The 21,445-nt window shown below is 59.4% G+C and overlaps 1 protein-coding gene across 22 annotated transcripts in view; it reads right to left on the reverse strand.

Annotated features, from left to right (window-relative positions):
* CACNA1G (calcium voltage-gated channel subunit alpha1 G) overlaps positions 1 to 21,445 on the reverse strand; it is a 62,803-nt gene that overhangs the window by 40,558 nt on the left and 800 nt on the right. For 21 of the 22 annotated variants that reach the window (XM_081791247.1, XM_081791248.1, XM_081791249.1 and 18 more), the window contains exons 2-9: positions 14,476 to 14,587; positions 14,245 to 14,378; positions 13,684 to 13,781; positions 11,467 to 11,626; positions 10,665 to 10,965; positions 10,406 to 10,498; positions 7,687 to 8,470; positions 5,108 to 5,484 (exon numbers count right to left, since the gene is read on the reverse strand). In XM_081791247.1, the coding sequence (XP_081647373.1) occupies positions 5,108 to 5,484; positions 7,687 to 8,470; positions 10,406 to 10,498; positions 10,665 to 10,965; positions 11,467 to 11,626; positions 13,684 to 13,781; positions 14,245 to 14,378; positions 14,476 to 14,587 (2,059 nt within the window). The remainder of the gene's footprint in view (positions 1 to 5,107; positions 5,485 to 7,686; positions 8,471 to 10,405; positions 10,499 to 10,664; positions 10,966 to 11,466; positions 11,627 to 13,683; positions 13,782 to 14,244; positions 14,379 to 14,475; positions 14,588 to 21,445) is intronic. The other variant, XM_078437297.2, reaches the window with a different exon arrangement.

A 21,445-nucleotide genomic window follows, 5' to 3' on the forward strand; every position in this document is an offset into this window, starting at 1 on the left:
TGGCTCTGTCCCCCACCCCCTGCCATTCTGTCATCCTATTCTGGCATGCTGTGCACAGGAGGAGGTGTTTGCTGAGCCGCAGGAGCCTATAGGACCAGAGGACGCCTGAAGGAATGTGAACACCCCGTTAGCCAGCCATCTCCAAAACAGCACCCATTCCCCACCCTCCCCACATCTGGAGAGACTTTGGAAATCTGGGGCCAGGACGGCTCTAAAAGGATCATCCCCCCCCCTCCCCCCCCCCCCCCGGTTCTGCTTGGTCAGCCTCAGCTCCTAAGACAGGGCTCCTCTGTCTGGAGGCCAAGAACTGCTAGAAGGCCCAAGGGATAGACTTGGGGTGGGAGGTGTCCATAAACCCTTGTCCTCGAAGGCCACATGTGGGGTGTCCCTGCATGTGTGTATTTTCTGGGGAGAGAGTCCCCAGTTTTCAGCAGAATCCCAAAGGAGTCTGTGAATCCCTTCAAAGTTAAGACCTGCCACATCTGGATTTCCACCACCCCTCCACCCCAATCCACCCCCAACTTCCCTTGCCTTGAACAGCTGACCTCACTCACTTATAAATAGAAACCCTCCCTGGACATGTATCTAGAGTGACAGGATGGGTCCAGAGTCTGAGCAACGAACAGAATCGTCACCTGCCCTGTCCTCTGCTGGCCCGAAAGGCAGTCTACTCTGGACCCTGCCTCTCTCTTTGGCAGCCCAGAGACCCACTGGGCCACATGCCCCTCCCCCACCTCTCTCTACTGTCCCTCCTCTAGAATGTGAAGTTAACCTCTGCCCTCAGCACCCCGGAGCTAGGAAAGGGGTGATTAGGAAGCTCCTATGTCCCCAAGACCCCCTCCCCGCACCACCCCCACTCCTCCTGGAGCAGCTTGGCCCCAGGGCAGACGCCGGCAGAGACAGACTCTCTTCTGAGCTCCAGCAGCCTGCTAGGTACGCCCCAGGATGGCCCACGGATGCCTTGTATGCAACGTCCTGCAGCCCCAATCTGCTCAAGGCCCAGTGCTCCCACCCTAAGCAGAAACCTGGGTCTTGTCCTTGCTGTGTCCTCCCCCCAAATCTCCAATTGGTGTCGAGTCCTGCAGATTCAGCCACCTGCCAGCTGTCCCCGGCCCTCTTCCCTCCACTTCCAAGGACAGAGATGTATGAACCGTTTGGACCACTGTAGTAGCCCTCTCCTTGGCCGCCCTGCTTCCTGTCTCCCCTCCTTGGCTCCACAGAATGTCTATTGATAGAGCACAAACCTGCTCGTATCACTGACCCGCTTAAAACATTTTTGGGGAACCTATCACCTTCAGGAAAAAACTCCTTCCTATCCCTCTCAGGACCTGGCCCTGAATTTTTTTCCAAACTGGTCTCTTGTCACTTGTCCATCCCGGCCCCCAGCCTGTGCCCCACTCATTCTGAACTCCTCACAAATCTCTCAGTTTTGGTGTTTGGTGCCTCTGACCCCTCCCCCCATCTTGTGCCCTACCCCCTCCCCCCCTTTTGCTGGCTACACCTCGCTCTTCCTGCAGACTCTGCTCTCAGATCACATCCTGCGCGGGGCTCTCCCTGAATCCCTTCCCTGGTCTGGATCCCAGACTACTCCCCACGTCTGTCTCTGAGCACGTACTGCATCAAGTAAATATGACTGTTCACCTGCCGATGACCTCTCTGAGAGGAAGAACGCAGTGTCCTAGGCCCAGTGTGTGTACATCTCTTCCCGACCCCACAGTCAGTGACATCATGCTGCTAGCTTGACATGGGTCATGGTGACAGCATTTACACCATGGTAATTGGTGAACGCTATAAACACCACAAACCAAGATGTTTTTCCCCAACTCTGATGCACAGGAAATGTGTGTGGGAGGGAGGAAGGAAGGAAGGAAGGAAGGAAGGAAGGAAGGAAAGAAGGATGGCTGGATGGATGGAAGGAGATGGGGAGGGATGGAAGGGGGATGGAGGGATGGGTGAAGGATGGATGGATGGCTGGATGGAAGGAGAGGGGGAGGGATGGAAGGAGAGGGGGAGGGATGGATAATTCACAATAAGTTCCTTGCTCCATATTCTGCTGTCTCATGGATGGGGCACACGCATGCTTGTCCTCCATCCCTCCATCAGGTGACACTTCTGTCCTCAAGTCACATTCTTGCTCCCTTCTCAGTGTCCCATGTCCTTGTCCTCCTCACTAGTCCCTCTGGGAGAAACAGTCCTGCGGGTCTCACCAGCCAGTGGGTGAAGGGGTGGGGGAAGCAGGAGGCCATGGACAGCGTGGGGCCCACCTTGGGTTGGGTATGACAAAATGGGGGCTTCCTCTGTTGGTAGAGAGGGGCAGGAGGGCGTCACCATCCCTGGCAGGAACACCGAGTGGGGGGTAAGGTAGGTGACAGTGGGAGAGGACAGGCCTGGGGAGGGCCAGTAGCCATGGGCGGGGAAGAGGGCTGGGCCCCTCGCTGAGGATCCCCAATACCGGGATCCTCTCCTGACCGATACCAGGGTCCATGGACATGGTCGCCTCGTTCAGGGTGCTGCAGGGAGACCACGAGCCACTGTGGCTCCTCTGCTCTGTTGCCACGTCCCCTCAGTGCCCCCCCAACTTTGTTCCTCACCTGGTTCCCCTCTCCCTGTCTGGGAGGCTCCATTTGAACCTGTGTCCCGAGCCCTGCAACCCCTCTCCGCATCTCTGTCTCTGTCACCCTGATGTCTCTGTGCCTCCATCTGTCTGTCTCGTCCCCGAGTGTCCATTGCCCCCTCCGTAGCTCTGTCCCTCTTATCCCTGCGTCTCCGTCCTCCCGTCTTCGTGCCTGCCTCTCTCCCCCCAGGTCTTCGTCTTGCTCTCTGGGACCCCCTCTCCCGGTCTCCGTCTCCCTCTGAGTCTCTGTCTCTCTGCCCCCGCATCTCCTCACCCCCCTCCCGGCCCCCCTCCGCCTGCTCAGGCTCCGAGGCGCAGATGGCGGGACGTTCACGCCGCAGTGCCTGCAAGCACAGGGCCATGGCTGCTTCTGGGACTTCTTCCCCGGCCCCTGAGGCTGCGGAGAGCAGTCAGTCATCTGCCAGGCCTGCTGGGGACTCCCACTCACCCCTGTGGGGTCCGCACAGCGACCAGGTACTGAGACAGACCCCTCCCGGGAGCAGACGCTGCGCCACCACCAGGGGGGGGACCCCCTGCCGCTGAGGGCTTGGTGGGGGGTGCCCCCTGCTTTCCTCGGGGACTTGGGCAAGGAGATGCTGCAGGCACCCCTGACGGATGGCTTTTATTTCCCCCCCAAGGGGGTGTCCTTCTTGACGTCTAACCGAAAGGCTTCCTCCTGCCGCTTCATCGGCCCTCGGTCTCCGTGACTCAGCTTCTCCCCAGCGCGGTCAAAGCCTCCGCCAGCAGCGTCCGCTAGGGCACGTGGCGGGATGCAGCGCCCCCCAGGGAGAGGGACACCTGACCACGGCTAGAACTGGGGGGAGGGAGGGGAGGCTGAGGTCCAGGCTCACGGAGCCGGGTAACGGGAGGTCAGGGGCTGCCCTCACCAGCCTGGTAGAGTGGAGCACCTCTCCCCAGGGGGCCGGCTGAGCGGGCGTGTGCACACACACCATGCCCCGTGCGCCCAGACACAACACGCCTACCGCGGTGCCGTACTCCCCACCAGCTGGAGCCGCAGCCGGCGTCCTGCCCCCTCCCCGCACCTCACCTCCAAAAAGAGGGAATCCGGCATAGCCACCTGGGGGGAGGGGGAGCCCTGAGGCAGGAGGAAGGGGTGCCAACATGGTGTGACGGTGACGGAGGTGGGGCTGGGGCCGGCGTGCCCCTGGCTGGACAGGGCATCTGGGTTAGGCGCTGAGCGTGCACCACGTGAAAAGGCACGGAGGTCGGCAGGGTTGGGGAGGGGGCTCTGATCCCCCTGAAAAGTGACCGTCTCATATCAGCTCCAGCCCTGGCTTGGACCCAGACCTTCCATCCCCCTCGGCCATGAGCACCACCTGGCCCGTGTCGCCAGCGCCTGCCCCGCCCCCACCCCCTCCGCACACCCCTTTAGTTCTGTACCAGGAAAGGTCAAGTTCTGGCGGCCCAGTCCCCTGCCCGAGCCTCGGGGAGGCAGGAACACCCAGGAAAGAGCACAGAAGGGCCTGGAGGAACACCTGCCTCCCTCCTTTCCCGAGAATCAGCCAAGGGGGGTGACCCGGAAGGCCAAACCGGGACTAAGGGCCACCTTCTGGAAGGAGCCCTGTTGGGAAGCCCGGCCCCAGTCAGCGTGGGGGGTCGAGGGCAGGGGTGGGGGTCCCCCAGATCACCCTTCGCATACTTGCACAGCCCTGGGAGTGAGAACAGCCACCTCCCGTTCGGCCCAGATCTCATCTGCTCGCAGCCATCGGCCCCACGACACAAGCCTGCTCCCTCTTCCACATGACAGCCCTTCAAATATTTGAAGACAGCTCGCCTGTCCCCGCTGAGCCTCCTCTTCTCCTGACTAAACATCCCGGTTCTTAGAACGATTCCTCAAACGCAATGGTTTCAAGTCTCTTCAGCATGCTGGGCGTTCTCATCCACCCAGCCGCCCCACTCACAGCAAGGCTCCTGGAATGGAGGCCGGGAGCAGATGGCCTCCCTCCCTACCGGCCGGGCCTCAGCTCCACCAAGGCGCCGCCACCGACCCTCTCCTCCTCGCCCTTACCTGCTGCCAGTCGGTCACACTCCCAGTTACTGAGTCAGGTGGATGCTGGGGGGGGACCCAGTACTGGGCTGGGGGATCCCCCAACACCTTCTCTCCCCTCTGTGTCTTCTCCAAAGACCCAAATCTCTTCCAATGACTTGTCCCTCCAGAGAGGCCTTACCCACACCTGAGGCTCCTCACTCACTCACATCCCTCAAAGCCCACCTCCTCTGGGAAGCCTTCCCAGATAGAACAGGCTCAGCTCAGACCCTGCCCCTGCCCTGGGGCCACCTCCAAACACACAGACTGCATGGCATTCATCGGTTTTCACCGTCCAAAGTCCCCACACATTGGTGCACCTCCTTCCTGTCCTCCTCCCTGCCATCAGGCTAGCAGCATGGAGAGGCAATGGGACCCGGGGGCAGGAGGGGAGGAAGGCAGAGGGTCTCCAGGTCCAGGGCCCGTGCCCTTGCACATGCCCCTACCTGTTCATGGTACTCGATGCCCATGCTGAGGGTGTTGACCAGGATAGCAATCATGATTCCCCGACCAAAGTACTTGCTGTCCACGATCTTCCGGAAAGTGTCACAGATCAGCCTCCAGAAGGCCAGCACAGAGTTGGGCTCTGCGTCCAGCCCTAGACTCTGTCGGTGCCGGCTGTGAGGGTCCCGGAGATCACTGTGCTGGGCGTCTTGTGTGAGCTCATAAACTGCCTCGCTGTCTGAGTCAGGCATCTCATGGCCGGCGAGCTCCACCTGCCCTGCCCCCGCCCGGGCACAGTAGGGGCAGCTGTCTGGGCCACAGGCTCCACTGTCCGCCTTCAAGCAAGGGCTGGAGATCTTGCAAGAGCTTTGGCAGGCACCTGGGACAAGAGGAGGGTAGAGGTTAGAGGCTGCAGGGTTTCCTGCGTGGGGCGGCCCTTCCCTCACAGCACATATAAAATGAGTTAGGTGGGGCGCCTGGGTGGCTCAGTCGGTTAAGCGTCCGACTTCAGCTCAGGTTATGATCTCACAGTCCGTGAGTTCAAGCCCTGCATCGGGCCCTGTGCTGACAGCTCAGAGCCTGGAGCCTGCTTCAGATTCTGTGTCTCGCTCTCTCTCTCTGCCTCCCCTGCTCATGCTCTGTCTCTCGATGTCTCAAAAATAAATAAAAACATTAAAATAAAATAAAATAAAATAAAATAAAATAAAATAAAATAAAATAAAATGAGTTAGGAAGTTAGGGGTTCTTTCAATGGTGGGGGTTCTAGGCACTTCATGGGCCAGGAGTACTTAGTGCCGGCAGTGTGGACAGTCCTGAGCAACAGAATGCCCCCAAATACCGATAGCATTCTACTGACAGTCATTGTTGGGTGTCTTGGGCTTTGGCAGGTGGCCTTGATGTCCTCTGAGGTCCTGGGCAGCTCTCCTGTCCTGGGAGCCTTCAGTAAGGAGCCTAGACCATCTCTCCTTCCCGCGAAAGCCAGCCCTGCACCAGCACTGCTCTGAGTAGCATTTTCCAAGGGATCCTTATGACACACACCCGCAGATGTGTGCTCACGTACACACACACACACCGGACACATGCACGCACGTGCACTGGCCATTTGCATACACACATGTACTGGGTGCGTATACGTACTGTTTGGGAACCACACACACCTGCACAGCTGAACATGAGCATGCACAGATATATGCACGTTATACAATGCACACGTGGGCACGCGTCCTCACCAGACAGGGGCACCGCCCTTGCGTGTGCACCCATTTGACGACACATATCAGACACACGTGTATACAGACACGCACGAACATCAAACATGTGCGTGCACATGCCCACATACACACACTGGATGCCTTCCTGCACACACACATGCACATACATACATGCCAGACCGCACACGCTCATGCACACAGTGACCTATCCCAAGACGCCAATCAATGTCCATTTAAATCGGCTTTGATCATAGAATCTGAGAGCTGAAGGGCACCTCGGAGGGCACGCAGGGAAAGCACGTACGTGAAGTGAAGGTGCCTAGCTCGGGGCCCAGCCCCTAGTAAGCACCCAATAACATTCCCCCTTCTGACTGCACCCAGGAAGGTTCGCCAGCAACCGTGGTGGCCCCCGCCCTGCCTTCTACACAGGACGGAGCTGAGACACACATGCACGTGACTGGCTTACGTCCCATGGCAGGGTAGGGGAAAAGCTGGCACAGGCACCGTTCGCACAGCATTCCGCACCGGCATCTTCCTGTCCCAGCCCACGTTCCCGCATGACTCCCACACGTATCCCACTGCTCCCACGTGCCACAGCCTTCCCGAATCCCAGGCCCTGGGCTTCGGCTGCAGTGCGTCTGTCTTCGGAGGAGGGCCCGCCACCCCTGTCTGACGGGGGGGACGCCTACAGGCAGGGAATATCTCACTTCCCCTGTGACGCTGGGTGTTCCTCCCACCAGACTAGCAACCCCCTGAGAACTTCCTGCTCCGGGCCCCCGGTCTCCCTGTGGGGAGGGAATGAAAGTCGTGTTTACAAGTCTCCTTAGCAGTGGGGTGGGGGTGGGGGGCAATGCTGGCCACAGTCACACATCATTGCCCCTCTGGGCCTCACAATGTAGTGTGTGGGCCTCAGCGTCAGGTGGCCCTGAGTTCACCCCTCCCCAGTGGCACAACCTTGGGCAAGTCAAGCAACCTCTTCGAGCCTCCTTTTCCTCATCAGTAAAATGGGGACAACAAGAAAGCTTAGCATCTACACTGTTGAGAGGATCCGATGGGATTCCGCCCGCAGAGCATGGGACAGGCACTCAGCAATCGGTCGACACCCGTTGACCTCATAGAGCAGAGCAGATCGGGTGCTCATTACATGATCGATATTGTTCCCATTACAACGTGGGAATTAAGATTCCCGTTTTAGCAGATGAGGCCATTAGGGCTCAAAGACGCGACTGGACGGCTCGAAGGTCCCAAGGCCTCAAGTGGCAGAACGGAAATCAGAGGCCTGTCCTTGGGGCGCCAGGCCCCCAACCCTCTCCAGGACCCCACCTGGCCCCCGGGGAAGGGTCCCAGCATGCCCCACCCAGAGCGCTCACCTGTGCTCTGTGTCTCGAGCAGCTTGTGCATGGAGCTGTAGGGCCCGGGCGGGATGTTGAGGCTGGTGAGGGTGGGGGGTCCGGAGGTGGGGGCCGCCTCCACTAGCGCCTTCTCCTTCAGCATCTCTGGGGGAGGGCTGGTGTGCACCGTGGGGTACACCTTCCCGCTGCCCACGGTCCTGCCCGACGTCTCGGACGGCGATCTGGGAGGGGGTGCCTGACAGCGGACCGGCTCCAGGCGGCAGTCGGCGTGGTAGAAGCTGTGTACGGACTCTGCGCCCCCCGGGGGGCCCCCGGAGAGGGCGGGCGTCGAGGGCGGTGGCAGCATCAGCCGGCGGGCCCCGTTGGCATCCCTGTCCTGGATCTCCGGGCTGGCCCGGGGGGCCCGCAGCGTCCCGTTGCCCAGGTGGTAGTGGTGGTGATGGTGGTGGTGGTGGTGAACCAGGTGGTGGACAGATGGACGGCGGTGGGAGCGAGAGCAGCTGCCGCCGGGCTGGGGCTCCTGGCCGCCGCGCGGCACCGGGCTGCTGAGCAGCCCGGCCCGCACGCCCGCCGCCCGGGAGACCTGGGCCAGCCTGCGGGCCGCTTTACGGAGGACGTACACCAGGTACTTCAACAGCTCCTCGTAGCAGCTGCCTGGCTCCGAGAAGCTGGCCAGGGTGCTGGCATTGGACAGGAAGCGCACGCGCTGCTCCCGCATCAGCTGGCTCTCCCGCTGCTTGGTCTCTGAGAACTGCGTGGCGATCACCACCAGGCACAGGTTGATCATGAAGAAGGAGCCCACCTGTTGGGGTGGGGACAGGAAGAGGAGATATCCTGAAGAAAAGGGCACCGCTGCCGTGGCCGCGTACCCCCATGCCTCTCCCCTCCCCCAGCCGGGCGATGGCCTGGACCCTGACCCCTGCAGGCTAGCCAGGCTGCCGCTCTTGAACTCGCCCGCGCTCCCTCGTCCCCCACCTCCCTGCCTCAGTTTCTCCGGGACTCTGGGATGGCATCGCTGGGACAACAATCCAGAATGAAGGAAATGAATATTTATGGTGACAAGGCAGATTTTTTTTTTTTTCTAGATTGTGTCCTAGTAATTATGATAATTAGCTTCACTAGTATGATTCCAGAGAGCTGTTTGGAAGATTCTTCACGGAGAGTGTGGGTGGAAACTAGGCCCCTTACCTCCCTGTCTGCTTCCGTCCCCTCCCCCCAGCCCAGGGAGAGAAGCACAGTGAGAAGACCACGCTTCCCAGAGGTGCTGGCCTCACTCCGCAGGTGGCCGGTGACGGTGGGGGAGGGGAAGAGGCCCCAGGCGTGGCCCCTCTTACATATGCAGGGGCGGCAGGGATAGCCTGGAGGGTTTGCTTTTTCTCAGAGCCTCTGCCTGTCACCAAGAGCTGCCTTAGTCTGTCTCCACCTCTCTCTGGAGATTGTCCTAAATCCTGCGTAGATTTTTTTTTTTTTACGATGTTTATTTATTTTTGAGACACAGAGAGAGACATGGCATGAGTGGGGGAGGGGCAGAGAGAGGGAGGGAGACACAGAATCCAAAGCAGGCTCCAGGCTCTGAGCTGTCAGCACAGAGCCCGACGCGGGGCTCGAACTCACGAGCTGTGAGATCATGACCTGAGCCGGTCGGACGCTGAGCCGACTGAGCCGCCCAGGCGCCCCAGTCCCGAGTAGATCTTAATCTCCGTCTTCGTCTCTTTCTCTCCCTATCTGTCCCTCTCTCTCTGGCTCTGTCACTGGCCTCTTGGTGACATGGAGAAGGGCTGGACTTGGAGTCCGTTGCTAGGCTCAGCGTTCTCATTTAGGAGGTGGGACCACACCCTCTCCACTCCACCACCACACCCCCCCCCCCCCCCCCCCCCGCCACAGGGCACTATGAGTTTTAAGCAGGTAGCAGATGTCACAGCACACGTCAACCCCAACGCCTGCCCAGCGAGATTAATCCAAGGCACCCGCAAAGCCCGTGATGGGGACAGACCAATGAAGACACGTGGGTTTCCTCTCTATAAAACAGAGATGATAACAGGACTGTGGTGAGGATTCGATGCACCAGCACAGAAAAAGTGCTTAGAGCAGGACTGGCGCAGAGTAAATGCTCAATAAATATTAGCTGTAAGTAGTAGCAGTTTAATTATTAACTATGAATGCTGGTGACGAAAACTATTAAATATTGCTACTTTTGCCTCTGCCTTCTGCCCTCAGGAAGCCTTGGGATTTCTGAGCTGGAAGGAACAAGAGGTCAGGCACTGTTTCTCAACACAGGGTGATGGGAACGGGGGGTGGTAACAGTCCTCTGTTGGGGGGACAGTCATTTCAGGATGTTTGCCAGCTCTCCCCAGCCCCCCAACAAAACGCCAGCGGTGTTCCCCTAGACCCCGTAGGAAATAGGACCACCCTTTGCCATTTCCAAATGCCCCCTGAGAGAGGTGATGCCAGCTTGGGTTGAGAATCGCCCTTTTTACTGAGGCCTAAAGTGGGGCTGGAGGCCTCGTGGGGAATGACGTTGCCAGAGGTCGTAAGTGGTAGTAAGTGATAGAACCCAGCCTCGACCTTGGATTTCCTCCTGACTCCTCATGACAGGTGCCCTCTCTCTCTGCCTGCCTCTCTATGGGACCCGTCCTGAGAGCCAGAACTTCAGACCCAGGAGGCCTTCCCCTCTCTGGGCGCCCCACCCTGTGTCCCCAGGATCCCTCATTCTCACAGGGGCCCAAGGAGCACTCACGATGATGAGGAGGATGAAGTAGATAAAGTTGTAGAAGGAATGAGCATCCATCACGAAGTACATGATGTCGACCCAGCCCTCCAGCGTGATGACCTGGGGAGAGTGCAGAGGGACAGGCTGGTTTGGGGCCCCCTAAAGCCTCCTGCGGCCCCCTCGGAGGCCCCGACCCCATCCCAGCCCTGAGGACGGTCGCTCTGAGGCCAGACTGCATCCTGGCGCTTGCATTCTGGGGAACCTCCCCATGCCCAGGCCGCCCCACCTGGAAGATGGCAATCCAGGCATAGCCGATGTTGTCGAAGTTGATGGCGCCCTTGAAGGGGTTGTGCTCCCCTGCGGAGCAGTTGGTGTAGTACTGGTTCCAGTTGACGCAAGTGGTGTTGCTGGAGCTGTTGTAGGCCTCGTAGTCCAGGCCGCAGGGGGGGCCGCCGCCACCCTCCCCGCGCAGCGTGGGCACACTCCTGCACGAGCGCATGCCGTTCTCCCGCGGCTGGGAGCAGATGAAGGGGTTCTCGTCCTCATTCTCCGTCTGGTAGTAGCGCTCCAGGTCCACGCTCAGGGGGCTGCAGAGGGGACAGGGAGGAGCTGGGGGCGGGGGGCCTCCAGGGAGAGGGCCCAGGACGGACGAGCCGCGTGGGCGCGCTGAGACCCGCAGGGTGAGCAAGGCAGGGAGCAGAGCCGGGCACGCACCGGGCAGGGGCAGGGGCAGGGGCCTGTGGGTGTGGGTTGGAGGGCACCAGGAGTGTGCGGACTGAGTGTGCAACTCCAGAGTCGGGCTGATGGAAGGTTACATCCCAGACGGATGGTTTTCCCACGCGGCTGCACATGAGGCTCATTGTGGAGCCTGTGCGGCTCCCCACGCCCGTGCTGAACCCCAGATGGAGGAAATCAGAGTCTGTGGGGGGCGGGACCCAGGCCACGGGGACTCCAATGCGTAGCCAAGTTTGAGAACCAGACATGGCACCGGTGTGAGGACGGAAATGTCAACGGCAACGGGGACTGAGGTCGCCCCCCCCCTCCCCCGCAACCGCTCCCAGGTCACGCCCACTCTGGGCAACACTCACAGGCTGAAATTCTCCGGCAGGAAGCACCGGTTACGAAGGAGCCCCGCCCACAGCTGGACGCCAACGATGCCAAAGATGAAGAAGACGAAGAAGCAGAGCAGCAAGACGTTGCCCAGCATGGGCAGTGTGTCCAGCAGCAGCGTGACAAGGATGCGCATGCCTGTGGGGCAGAAGCCACGCTGGGGGGGGGGGGGGGCAGGCAGCACTCCCAGAGGAGGCCCATCGGGGCTTCCGGGGCACAGACAGCCGGCTCAAGCTGGCCGGGAGACCGGTAGACACCTCTAACTCCACCGGCAGCCCCGGCAGCCCCCAGCCCCTGCCCACTACCCGTCTTGGCCCATCCGTATGAATCAGGGCACGGTACCACCAAGGATGAAACACAGAGATGGAGGTTTCCAGAGCTCTCTCCTGCACTGCTCCCCACCTAACTCCCCACATCATCTCAGCTTACAGATGAGGATCGAGGATGCCCAGAGGACTGATGTGACTTGTCTAGCATCACAGAGCTGCCCAGCTTTCTGTCCCTGGATCCTACCCCCCAACACACACACACACACACACTCTTCTCCTACTTCCTTCTCTCACCCAACACAGTCACCTGACCTTTCTAAGTTATCACGACTGTAGTCACTGGGGAAACTGAGGCAGGGAACTCCAGGAGGGACATCAGCTGACAGGCTCTCACTCTGAGAGCCATCCCTTCAGCAGGAGTCCAGATGCCCCCGAGCTTCACCATGGTTCTGAGCCCCCTGCCCCTAGTCCATTCTCTGCTTGATACAGATCCCCACATCGGGACGTGAGGAGACACAAGGCCATCTTTCCAAGTGGCCATCAATTAACAAGTCCCTCTGCAGGAACAGCCACCACAGCTGTGCCCCAACAAGCCTTGTTGGAGATACTGCCCTCCCTCCCCATTCCGGGTCTGGGACCACCCCCACATGGTCTGAACCAGCCCCCGGGCCATTAAGCCCTTGTTAAGCACACAGACCTCTAATGACCGGTTTTGACCCCCAAAGTGCCACTCGTGGCCCCCTGCCCCTCCAGGGAAAAAGCTTCTAAGCAGCAGCCAATTAACCCTCTTGGTGAATGCAGCCGCCCTGCCCAGCCATTCTGGCCCGGACTTCTCACTCAGTCCCTCACCACCACCACCACCCCCGCCCCCAGCCCTCCAGCCCCATCCTCCTTCGGCTCCTCCGTGCTCCAACTGAGATCAATTCCTCAGGGTTTGCATTAAGGGAATTACACCGGTGGTTAGACAGAGGCCTATAAATCTGCCAGCCATCACCTGGGGTGGGAGCGGGGGTGATAGCCTGTCCCTCGTCCAGAACTCCCGTTAACACTAACACCCCAGCACACCGAGCAGCTCTGCCCACCCGAAAGCAGCCGCATCTCATACACACACACACGCACGCGCACACGCGCACGCACACACGCAAACACCGCACAGGGGGCTGCTGCTACATCAGGAGCAGAAACCCCCAAACATGCCCCTACCCCTCATTTCTGGAACTTCAGTGGAGACCATTTGCAGCTTGTGTAGGTTGGGGAGTTGCATAGGGGGCCTGAGTAAGAGTGGGGGGGGTGGCAGGATGTAGGGGGAGCTAGGGCTGCCAAAGCTTGGCTGGCTCGGGAAACCAATGCGGTTTAATTTAGATAATGGTCCCGGCAGTCAGTTGCGGCAGTGGGTTGGAAGGGAGTGGGAAGGAGGAAGGGGACACAGGCGGAGCATGAGACATGGAGTGGCCTTGCTTTGAGAGAAGTCATGCTCGGTGTGGCCAGTGTGGGCTCACCAATGAGAACCAGACTGCGTGAGAGGCCGTTCTGGCTAGAAAAGGCCATTACACTTTGTCCCCACTCCTCCTGGCCTACCGGCCTCTCTTCATTCTCACTCTCCACCCCCCTTGCGCTGCAGGGAGTGGTCTTTTAGCTGAAGGGAGGGGTCATCTGAAACATTTCTGAGACTCTGACCCCAAATCAGTCTGAAACAAGGGGGAGGGTCTTTCCCGCTAACTCTCCCAGTGCCACAGCCAGGTGTGGGGGCTCCATTTGGCTCCAGGGGCCCTGATTCCCCCACCCCCATCCCGAGCCCTTATCTGATGAGGTCTGCCTCAGAACGCCAGGCCTATGAGTGGTCAGAAGGTAGGGGTGGGGTCTGGGGGTTCCATATTTCCTCTTGGGGCTCCCTGTGCAGGGGCTGAGGGCCAAGGGGTCACTCACTGGGCACCCGGTTAATGGCCCTGAGCGGTCGCAGCACACGGACTGTCCTGACAGCTGAGAAGCTGACGTTCTGAAGGTCCAGCGAATACTCCAGCATCCTGCAGGGAGGGGCCCAAAGGGAGGCCCTTTGAGTCTGAGGCCGCCGTGGGGGTCAAAAGAGGTCAATGAGGAATCCTGCTGCGGTGGGCAGCACAGCCTCTGACCCCTCCCCCCCTCAACCAAGGGGCCCTGAAGAGCCGGCTCTCTGTCTGGGGGCAAGGCCACCCCCAAGCCAAGGACAGCTCCCCATCAGAGAATAAACAGAGGAGGGGACGGATTCAGGGGCCATGGAATTCAGAAGTACAGGCTCGAGTGTCACAGGCACTGTCTCGCCCACCAGGACCGTCCAGACTCGAGGGTCCGGACAGCCTCGGACCCTTAGTGGACAGCCAAGGAGAAAGCATCGTTGTAAGTGGGCTGGGCAGGGGCCGGGGGTGGGGGCAGTGCTGGGGCCTAGAACCCTGGCCCTGGGGTCGGGGTTGATCTGGTCATTGCTCTCCCACCTCCAGCCCAGGCCCTCACCCTGCAATGACGATGAAGAAATCAAGCCGGTTCCAAGTGTCTCCCAGGTAACACTTTTTCCCGAAGATGCCCAAGGCCACCATCTTCACCACCATCTCCACGGCGAAGAAGGCAAAGATGAAGTCATCGAAGGCCTGACGTGGGGACAAGAGGTTTTGGAAACTGAGAAGGGGGAGGGGAAACCCCCTCCCCCCCCCCCCGCCCCCGCCCGCCCCACGCACACACACTCACCTGCAGGATCCGGCAACGCTGCGAGTCACAGGCGATGTCCTCACATGGCCGGAACATGCCCAGGGTCACACAGTTGAGAAGGATAACCAACATGCTGATGCGCTCAAACCAGGTATCCAGGCGGTCAAGGAAACAGCTGGCCGGGGCTGGAGCCACGCCCGCGCCTCGTGCCCCGCACCTGCCCTTGCGCCTCCCGCTCCACGACACCACCCCCGCCCCCCCCCCCCGGCAATCTGAGGTGGAACCAGGTGCGAAGGGAGGACCCCGGCTCACATGTCTGACCGACCCCAGATCCGGGCCCACCTTGGCCGTCACCCCACTGGACCCAGACTCCTCGGCGGTGCAGTAGGAAAAGCCACAAATACCCTGACTATTTGCACAAGCCACTCGGGGGATAAAATCGATCGAGCTTGTGGAAATGCCAGACACTGAGAGTGTGCTGCTGAATCTGAATCCTATTCTCCCTACCTCACGGGGAAGATGTGAGAAGCAAATGAGATAATGTATGTGAATGTGTGACACAAACCTAAAGTCGGATTATGCCTGCCTTACAGTTTACCAAGCACCTTCACGCCATGCCACATCTGAGGCTCGCAACAGCCCCGTGAGGTAGCGGGGGTGGACCATTTCCTTCCCCAGAACCCAAGCACCCGGAGGCCCAGAGGGCCCAAGCCATGTACTGAAGGTCACGGGAGAAGCCAGGATGAGACTGAGGTATCCAAGTCCCCCATCTGGGAGACCTGTTTCCGTGGTTGCCCAGGCCTGTGGGGGAGGGGTCAGGACCGTCCTGGCACCAGACAGACAGGCGGAACTAAACAACAGGGTCCTTCACCACAACACGGCCTCAGCCTGCCTCTCCCACCACCCACCAGCCCCCTGGCCTCCCGAAGCCCTCGGACGCCTCCAAACGCAGTCACGCATTTAAGTAACGAGGACCCACTCCACATCAGGCCCTGTGCTAGACAGAAGTCCCCAGCCCACACAGAGTAGAACGTACCCTGCACACACAGGCCCTGAGTCTTTTCCACATGGTGGGTTTTATTAAGGGACTCACTTCCAGCCCATCAACAGGAGGATGTACAAAGCGGCTTCTGGACCTTAGAAGGTTCTGGACACCGGACTGACAAAGAAGGGAGCGAGCATCCTATTCTTCTCAAATACAATGCAGAGTGGGGGAAACAAAGAGGCTAGAAAGGAGGAGGGAGTGGAGACTGGGCGGAGGCGGGGCCTCGGGGCTGGAGGTGAGGAGGGTGTCATGGCGGCCCATGGCATGACCCACGAAGCCAGACTGTGGGGCGCAAAGGGCCTACAGCAGGTGGAATCTTCCTGTCAGGACCCCACTTCTGGAGTGAGAAGGCTCTGTCAGGGAACCCCAGGGCTTTCCTCCCAGCTGGTCCCAGCCACCGCCCCCCATCTCCATCTTGAGGCTCAGGCCACCCCACTCTGCAACGGCCTGCCATGCCCTCAATCCCCCCTCCCAGGCCTCCTCTGCCACCCAGGCGGTTTGCCTTCACATCCCTGCCCACTGACAGGCACCCACATGGGCAGAGGCACTACAGTTTCCCCTGCCTCCACCTCCTCCTCACAAGAATAAGAGTAAAAAAAAAAAAAAAAAATAGTTCTAGGTTTTTGGGGTAAGTAGATGGACGAGGTAAATAAAGAGTGCTCTGTTTCCATGGAGCTGTTTTCCAGAGTGGAGCCTGAGCCCAATGGATCTCTCCCCAGAATGGGGTCAGCCAGGGGTCACCTTGGAAAAAGGAGGATAGGGAGGGAGCTCTCTGAGGGTGATTATCGGGAAAGAGCAGGACACAATTACCCTCAAGAACCGGCCTGCCCGCCCCGAGCTACCCCCTCCTGTCCTCTGCAGAAAGGGACCCATTTGAGCAGTTACCTCCACAAGGGGGAATGTGGGTAGTTCCGTTGGGAAAAGCTCCTGGAACACCTGTTTGGACCCCTCCAATGGCAGTGGCTCCACCGTGCCATCTGTGCACTAGTCTTGTCTCCCTTGCTGAGGCAGGCACACTCTGATTTTACAGCTCGTACGAAGCTTACAGTAGTGCCTGTCCTGTAGTCGATGATCAATGCATTGGGAAAATGAATGAATGAATGAATCAAGCAAGCAAGCAATCAATCAATCTCCCTGCTTAGAAACCAGGTGTATCTCCCCATTCATGTTTTCCTGCCTTGTCTGCCTCAACAGTGATAAATTGATAACTTGGGGTGGGCGTGGGGGGAGTGAGGGGCAGAAGTGACACCACAGAGGAGCGGGGACTCCTGTCCCCACCTTACACATGCTCACACTGGGGCCTCTTACAGCTAGATTCTACCTCCAAATAACCCCATCTCCAGCTCTTAACCACAGAAACCCCCCTAGCAATTTAGCTTTACTCCCAGGTACATCCTGTCTGCTCTCTACCTTCCCCTTTCCCTTCAATGAAATGTAAACGGACAAGGGAAGACACCAAAGCAGGGGGAAATTTGGGACAATCTGAACTGGGAAGTAATCAGTGGAGATGGGGGTCTTTCACCCTTCTCAGGGTAGGGCTTGTTTCCTTGGGAACATGGCCTTATGTCACTGTGTGATGTTCCTCTGTTGCCATAACAACAGGAGGATGTGTCACCAGGTGGTGTGGATTTGTTGCTATGGCAACTAAAAGGGACCCCTCACACATGAACTCCCCTTAGCCAGACTGCTGTCTTGTCCTCATGCAGGGAAGGGAAAGCAGGAGGACCCACAGGTTATCAGGTTGGGGGGAAACCATGTGACAAATCCCCATGGCAACCAAGGGAACGGGGGACACTGGTTGCCATAGTGACTATGAGAGACCTGTGCGGTCACATGTCTACTGTTGCTATGGTGACTGTCCGGGCTGGAGTGGATCCCAAAGGGGGAGGTGGGTAGGAGAGGGGAGGCTTTCTTCTCCCCACAACCCACCATCAAAAGCAGAGAAAAAGGAAATGGAAGGGCGAGGAAACACACTTCCATCCCTCCTCCTCCAGGAGGGACAGCTGGAGCATGTTATCTGCCCAACTGAGTCCTCTCCGTGGGGCTTTATCTAGTGCCCTTGCCTAGCCTGGCAGCTGTAAGGGAGAGGGGGGTGGGTAGAGGAGGGAGGAGGGGGGGCACCTCCAGGGGCATGTGGGGGCCCGGGTGTGACTGAGAAGGGAAGCAGGCCCTCCAGCTGCCCCCCTTCCCAACTGGGGCCTGGAAATCTGAGACTGCGCAGCACTGAGGAGGAGACGGGCCTGGACCCAGGAATCCTGGCCTCCCAGTATGAGTTGGGAAGGTGGGATCCTAGTCTGGTCCACCCTATGAGAGGCTGGCGTCTATGGGAAACGGCATTCCCAGGGGGTAGGGTGGGAGACGGGGGCTCGGCCATGTGGCTGGCACTGGGCAGGCCGAAAGGGGGATTCCCTCCAGCCAAGCCCCCACTCCCACAGCCAGTTCCCCAGTGGTCTGCGCTCCAGCCTGTGGGCGTGCAGGGAGAGAGGTTTCCAGCTGAACTGAAAACTGAAGCCCAAAGAAAGGCAGCCGGCCCCACCCAGAGACAGAGACGTGAGACCCAGAGACACAAGAGAGAGCCGGCCTGTTGGAATCTTTGGAAGGGGAAATAGGCCAGAAATCTGATTCAAATGTCTGTGACTGTGTGTGTGTGTGTGTGTGTGTGTGTGTGTGCGCGCGCGCGCGCGCGCACACACGTGTGAGTAGTTGTGTCTGTCGCCACCCTGGCTGAGGCAGGCAGGGTGGGGTGAGGGCTGGGGCGGGAGCAGGCGAGGGGTGAGGGGGGGTTGAGTGGTGGGGGTAATCCCAGGAATGGCTCCAGCTGGCACCATGGGTGATGGGGAGTCCCCCAACAGTTCTGTGGAGTAGAATGGGTGTGTGACCCAGAAGGAAGGTGGGCCTGGGGCAGAAGGAGTGCTAGGGGATGCTCTGCCCTCCCCAGTCCTATCCCATTCCCCAGCCTCAACCTTCCTACCCAGAACCCCTCTGGAGAGTCTGGAGTTTTAAAATGAGACGAGGGAATTGGTGAGGAGACAGGAAGAACACCCCCCTCCCATTTCCTCTGAGGACCAAAATGGAGACTTCTCCCTAAGGTAAGAGACACAGGCAAACTTGGGGCACTGGGACAGTGGCAAGGAAAACTCCAGAAATTCCCGGTGCCCCCTCCCCTCCAGACACACACACTCAGACACACACACAGTGATGCAGTCACACACTCGCACTCACTTCTGGAAGCCATTAGGGCTCCTGCCTTTCGGGCCTCCCCCTTCTCCTTCCCCTACTCCTGGCAGGCTCCCTTCTCCCCCTCTGGCCCCCCTCCCACTCCCCCTCTCGGCATCCCAAATGCCAGCCTGTGATTTCCAAATGAGAAAAAGCTGTGCTGGGCTCTGAGCTTGGAGAAACTCCTACACAAACTTCCAGATGTGACACAACAGCCGGAGAGGGAATGCTCAGGATCTCCTTTCCGGGAGGGGCGCCACACTCCCTCACACTTCAAGAAACACACACTGGAAAGTCCAACACGCTCTCCTATAACCGGGGAGGAGGGGGCCCTTCTGATGTGAGTACCCCTGGTCTTCCCAGCACGTGCACTTCTGAGCCTCTCTTCCTTTTGCTGCCCTCCCCTCCCCTCCCCCCAACACACACACACACACACACACACACACACACACACACACACCTTCCTACCTGGGTCTAAATCTCCTCTCTAGGAAACCTGGTGTCCTAAGAGGCTCAAAAAGGAGGGGCTGAGAAAAATGCCAACAAAAGTGGAACTGGCTTCAGATAGTGGGGGAGGTGCCCCTATGTCCCTCAGACTCAGAGGTGCAGAGGACCTTGTGGAGTCAGGCGGAGGTGCACTGACACCAAAAAGAGAGAAGGGAAAGCCGGAGGTCCAGGAGTCAGCTCAGAGCCCACCGCCCCCGCCCCCCCCCCCCCCCCCCCCCGGCCATGAAAAGACAGGTTTCCCCTGACACTCAGGTGTGATGGGATTGGTGGGGCACGGCTTAGGCAGTTCCCTTGCCAAGACACTGTTCTCTCAGCCCATCCTCAGCCAACCCAGGCTTAGCGACTTGTCTAGACCCAGTGATGCCAATGCCCCACCCCCCAGACTCCCACCACCCCAGGCGTAGGCCTGCTTTTCCATCCCCAAGACGAGCCCTGGGGTCCCACCTCTCTTCCCTCCTTCCAGCCCTCTCCACTTGCTCCCTCCCGGAGCCCCTCAAGGAAGGAATCTGCACCCAGACCATCCACTAGCACCTAGAGGTAGGGCAGGTGGGGAGATGCTGGCCCAGAGGCCTGGCTGTTTTAGAGGAAGAGGGGAGACAAGGTCTCACTATCTCCCCTGGACCTCCAGGAGAAGGGAATGGTGCTTTCACTCCCCATTCCTGGAGAGGGCAGGTGGTGAGGGGTCGAGAGGAAGGATGTGCTGAGCTCATCCTCTCAGAGACATTTGTTCCCCAGGTCCCTCTCTGCCATGGAGAAAGGGGCCTCGGGGGTAGGGGAGGAGTCAGAGCTCTCTGAGACCTCCTACCTCTCTCTTTCAGCAGCTCAGAGAAAAAAGAAGGGGCAAGCGATGGAGAGAGGGTGTCACGAGGGGGGCTTCCTAAAGACCCACGGGGTGTAGAGGATGGGGGTTGGGGGGGGGGGACCCAAGCTCACATCCCTGCTTTGCGCACTAGAGGCAGCCGAACTGCAGAGTGAGGCAACACCAGGCTCCCCCCCGCCCCACCACACACCTTCCCCAAAGCAGAGTCCCGGTTGGGCTCTCAGGGTTTGCAAGGGAAACCTGAGGTCCCCCACCCTGGTGCAAAAGAGCCTCTGAGCCGGGAGGAAGGAGTCAGGAGAAGCTGTCAAGACCTGGGATGGCAGCACACTCCCCCTCCCCTTTCCTTCCGGCAGTGACGGGACCCACCCGGAGCCTGGAACCCGGCAGTAGTCAAGCAGCGCTTTGTGCTAGGAACTGAGGGGAAGAGGCCAGGGGGGCAGGGGGGTTGGGGTCTCCCATGCCACCCCAGACCAGGCAGAGAACAGGGGGCAGTGCTAAATCTATCTCCCTGAAATGTGGGGATTGCATTCCACACACCCAGCCAAGGAGCAGACCCTCCGGGGTGCTGGACCCGAGTCTTCCTTAGCCGACCGGCTCACAGGCTCGCGGTTCCCCCAATACTTTCTTGGAGGGCTGCGGTCTCCCATACCTGCTCTGCCCTCAGGCGGGAGCACTCTGTGTTTGTGAAAGGGTAACTTGGACCCGATCAATCCCATCCCCCGCTTGCCAAAGCACTGGCCACAGTCTTTCCCTCTATAAGAAAAAATCTAGCACAAAACTCCCCAACCCACCCTTAAGCACCCCGCACTGAATAAAGAATTGGGGAGAAAGGAGGCACTCCGGGCACTGGGCTCCAGCTGAAAGGGTCTCTACTCCGGCTCTGGGGGCAGACAGCTTCCCCTTCACCACATCTTGTTCTCATTCTGCGCCCCTGACATCAGCCGCCGCCGGAATCTCCTTGTTGTGCCTCCAACCCGCGGGTGGGGGTGGGGGAGTTAGGACCCGGTCCCCGCCCCCCCACCCCCAACATCTCCCTCTGGGTCAGTAAAAACCTCAGCCTCAAGGACCAGGTTGGGGGTGGGGATCAGACCCTAGAATCCATCTCAAACTTTGAAGCCGGTGGAGGGGGGGGGGGGCGGGCAGGAGGGAAACCCAGGAGATTGCAGTCCCCCTCCCCCGTCCCCGCAGCTTCCTCCCCACCCCACCCCCCAAAGTCGGAAACCAAACCCAGCTCGCTAACGGGCGGCGGGCGGAGTAGAGCTCCCAGGCTCCCGAAGCTTCCCACATCTGGAGGATGACGACCCTCCCCTGCCCACATCTGGAGAGCATCCAGCTACAAACCGGCGGGGCACGTCTCCTCTCTTTTCCTGGCCTGGATCCCAACCCCCCAAGGAGGACTGAGGTGTGTGTACCGAGGTGGG

This window comes from Panthera onca, chromosome E1 (genome assembly GCF_046562875.1).
Source record: "Panthera onca isolate mPanOnc1 chromosome E1, mPanOnc1 haplotype 2, whole genome shotgun sequence".
Classification (NCBI taxonomy): Eukaryota; Metazoa; Chordata; class Mammalia; order Carnivora; family Felidae; genus Panthera; species Panthera onca.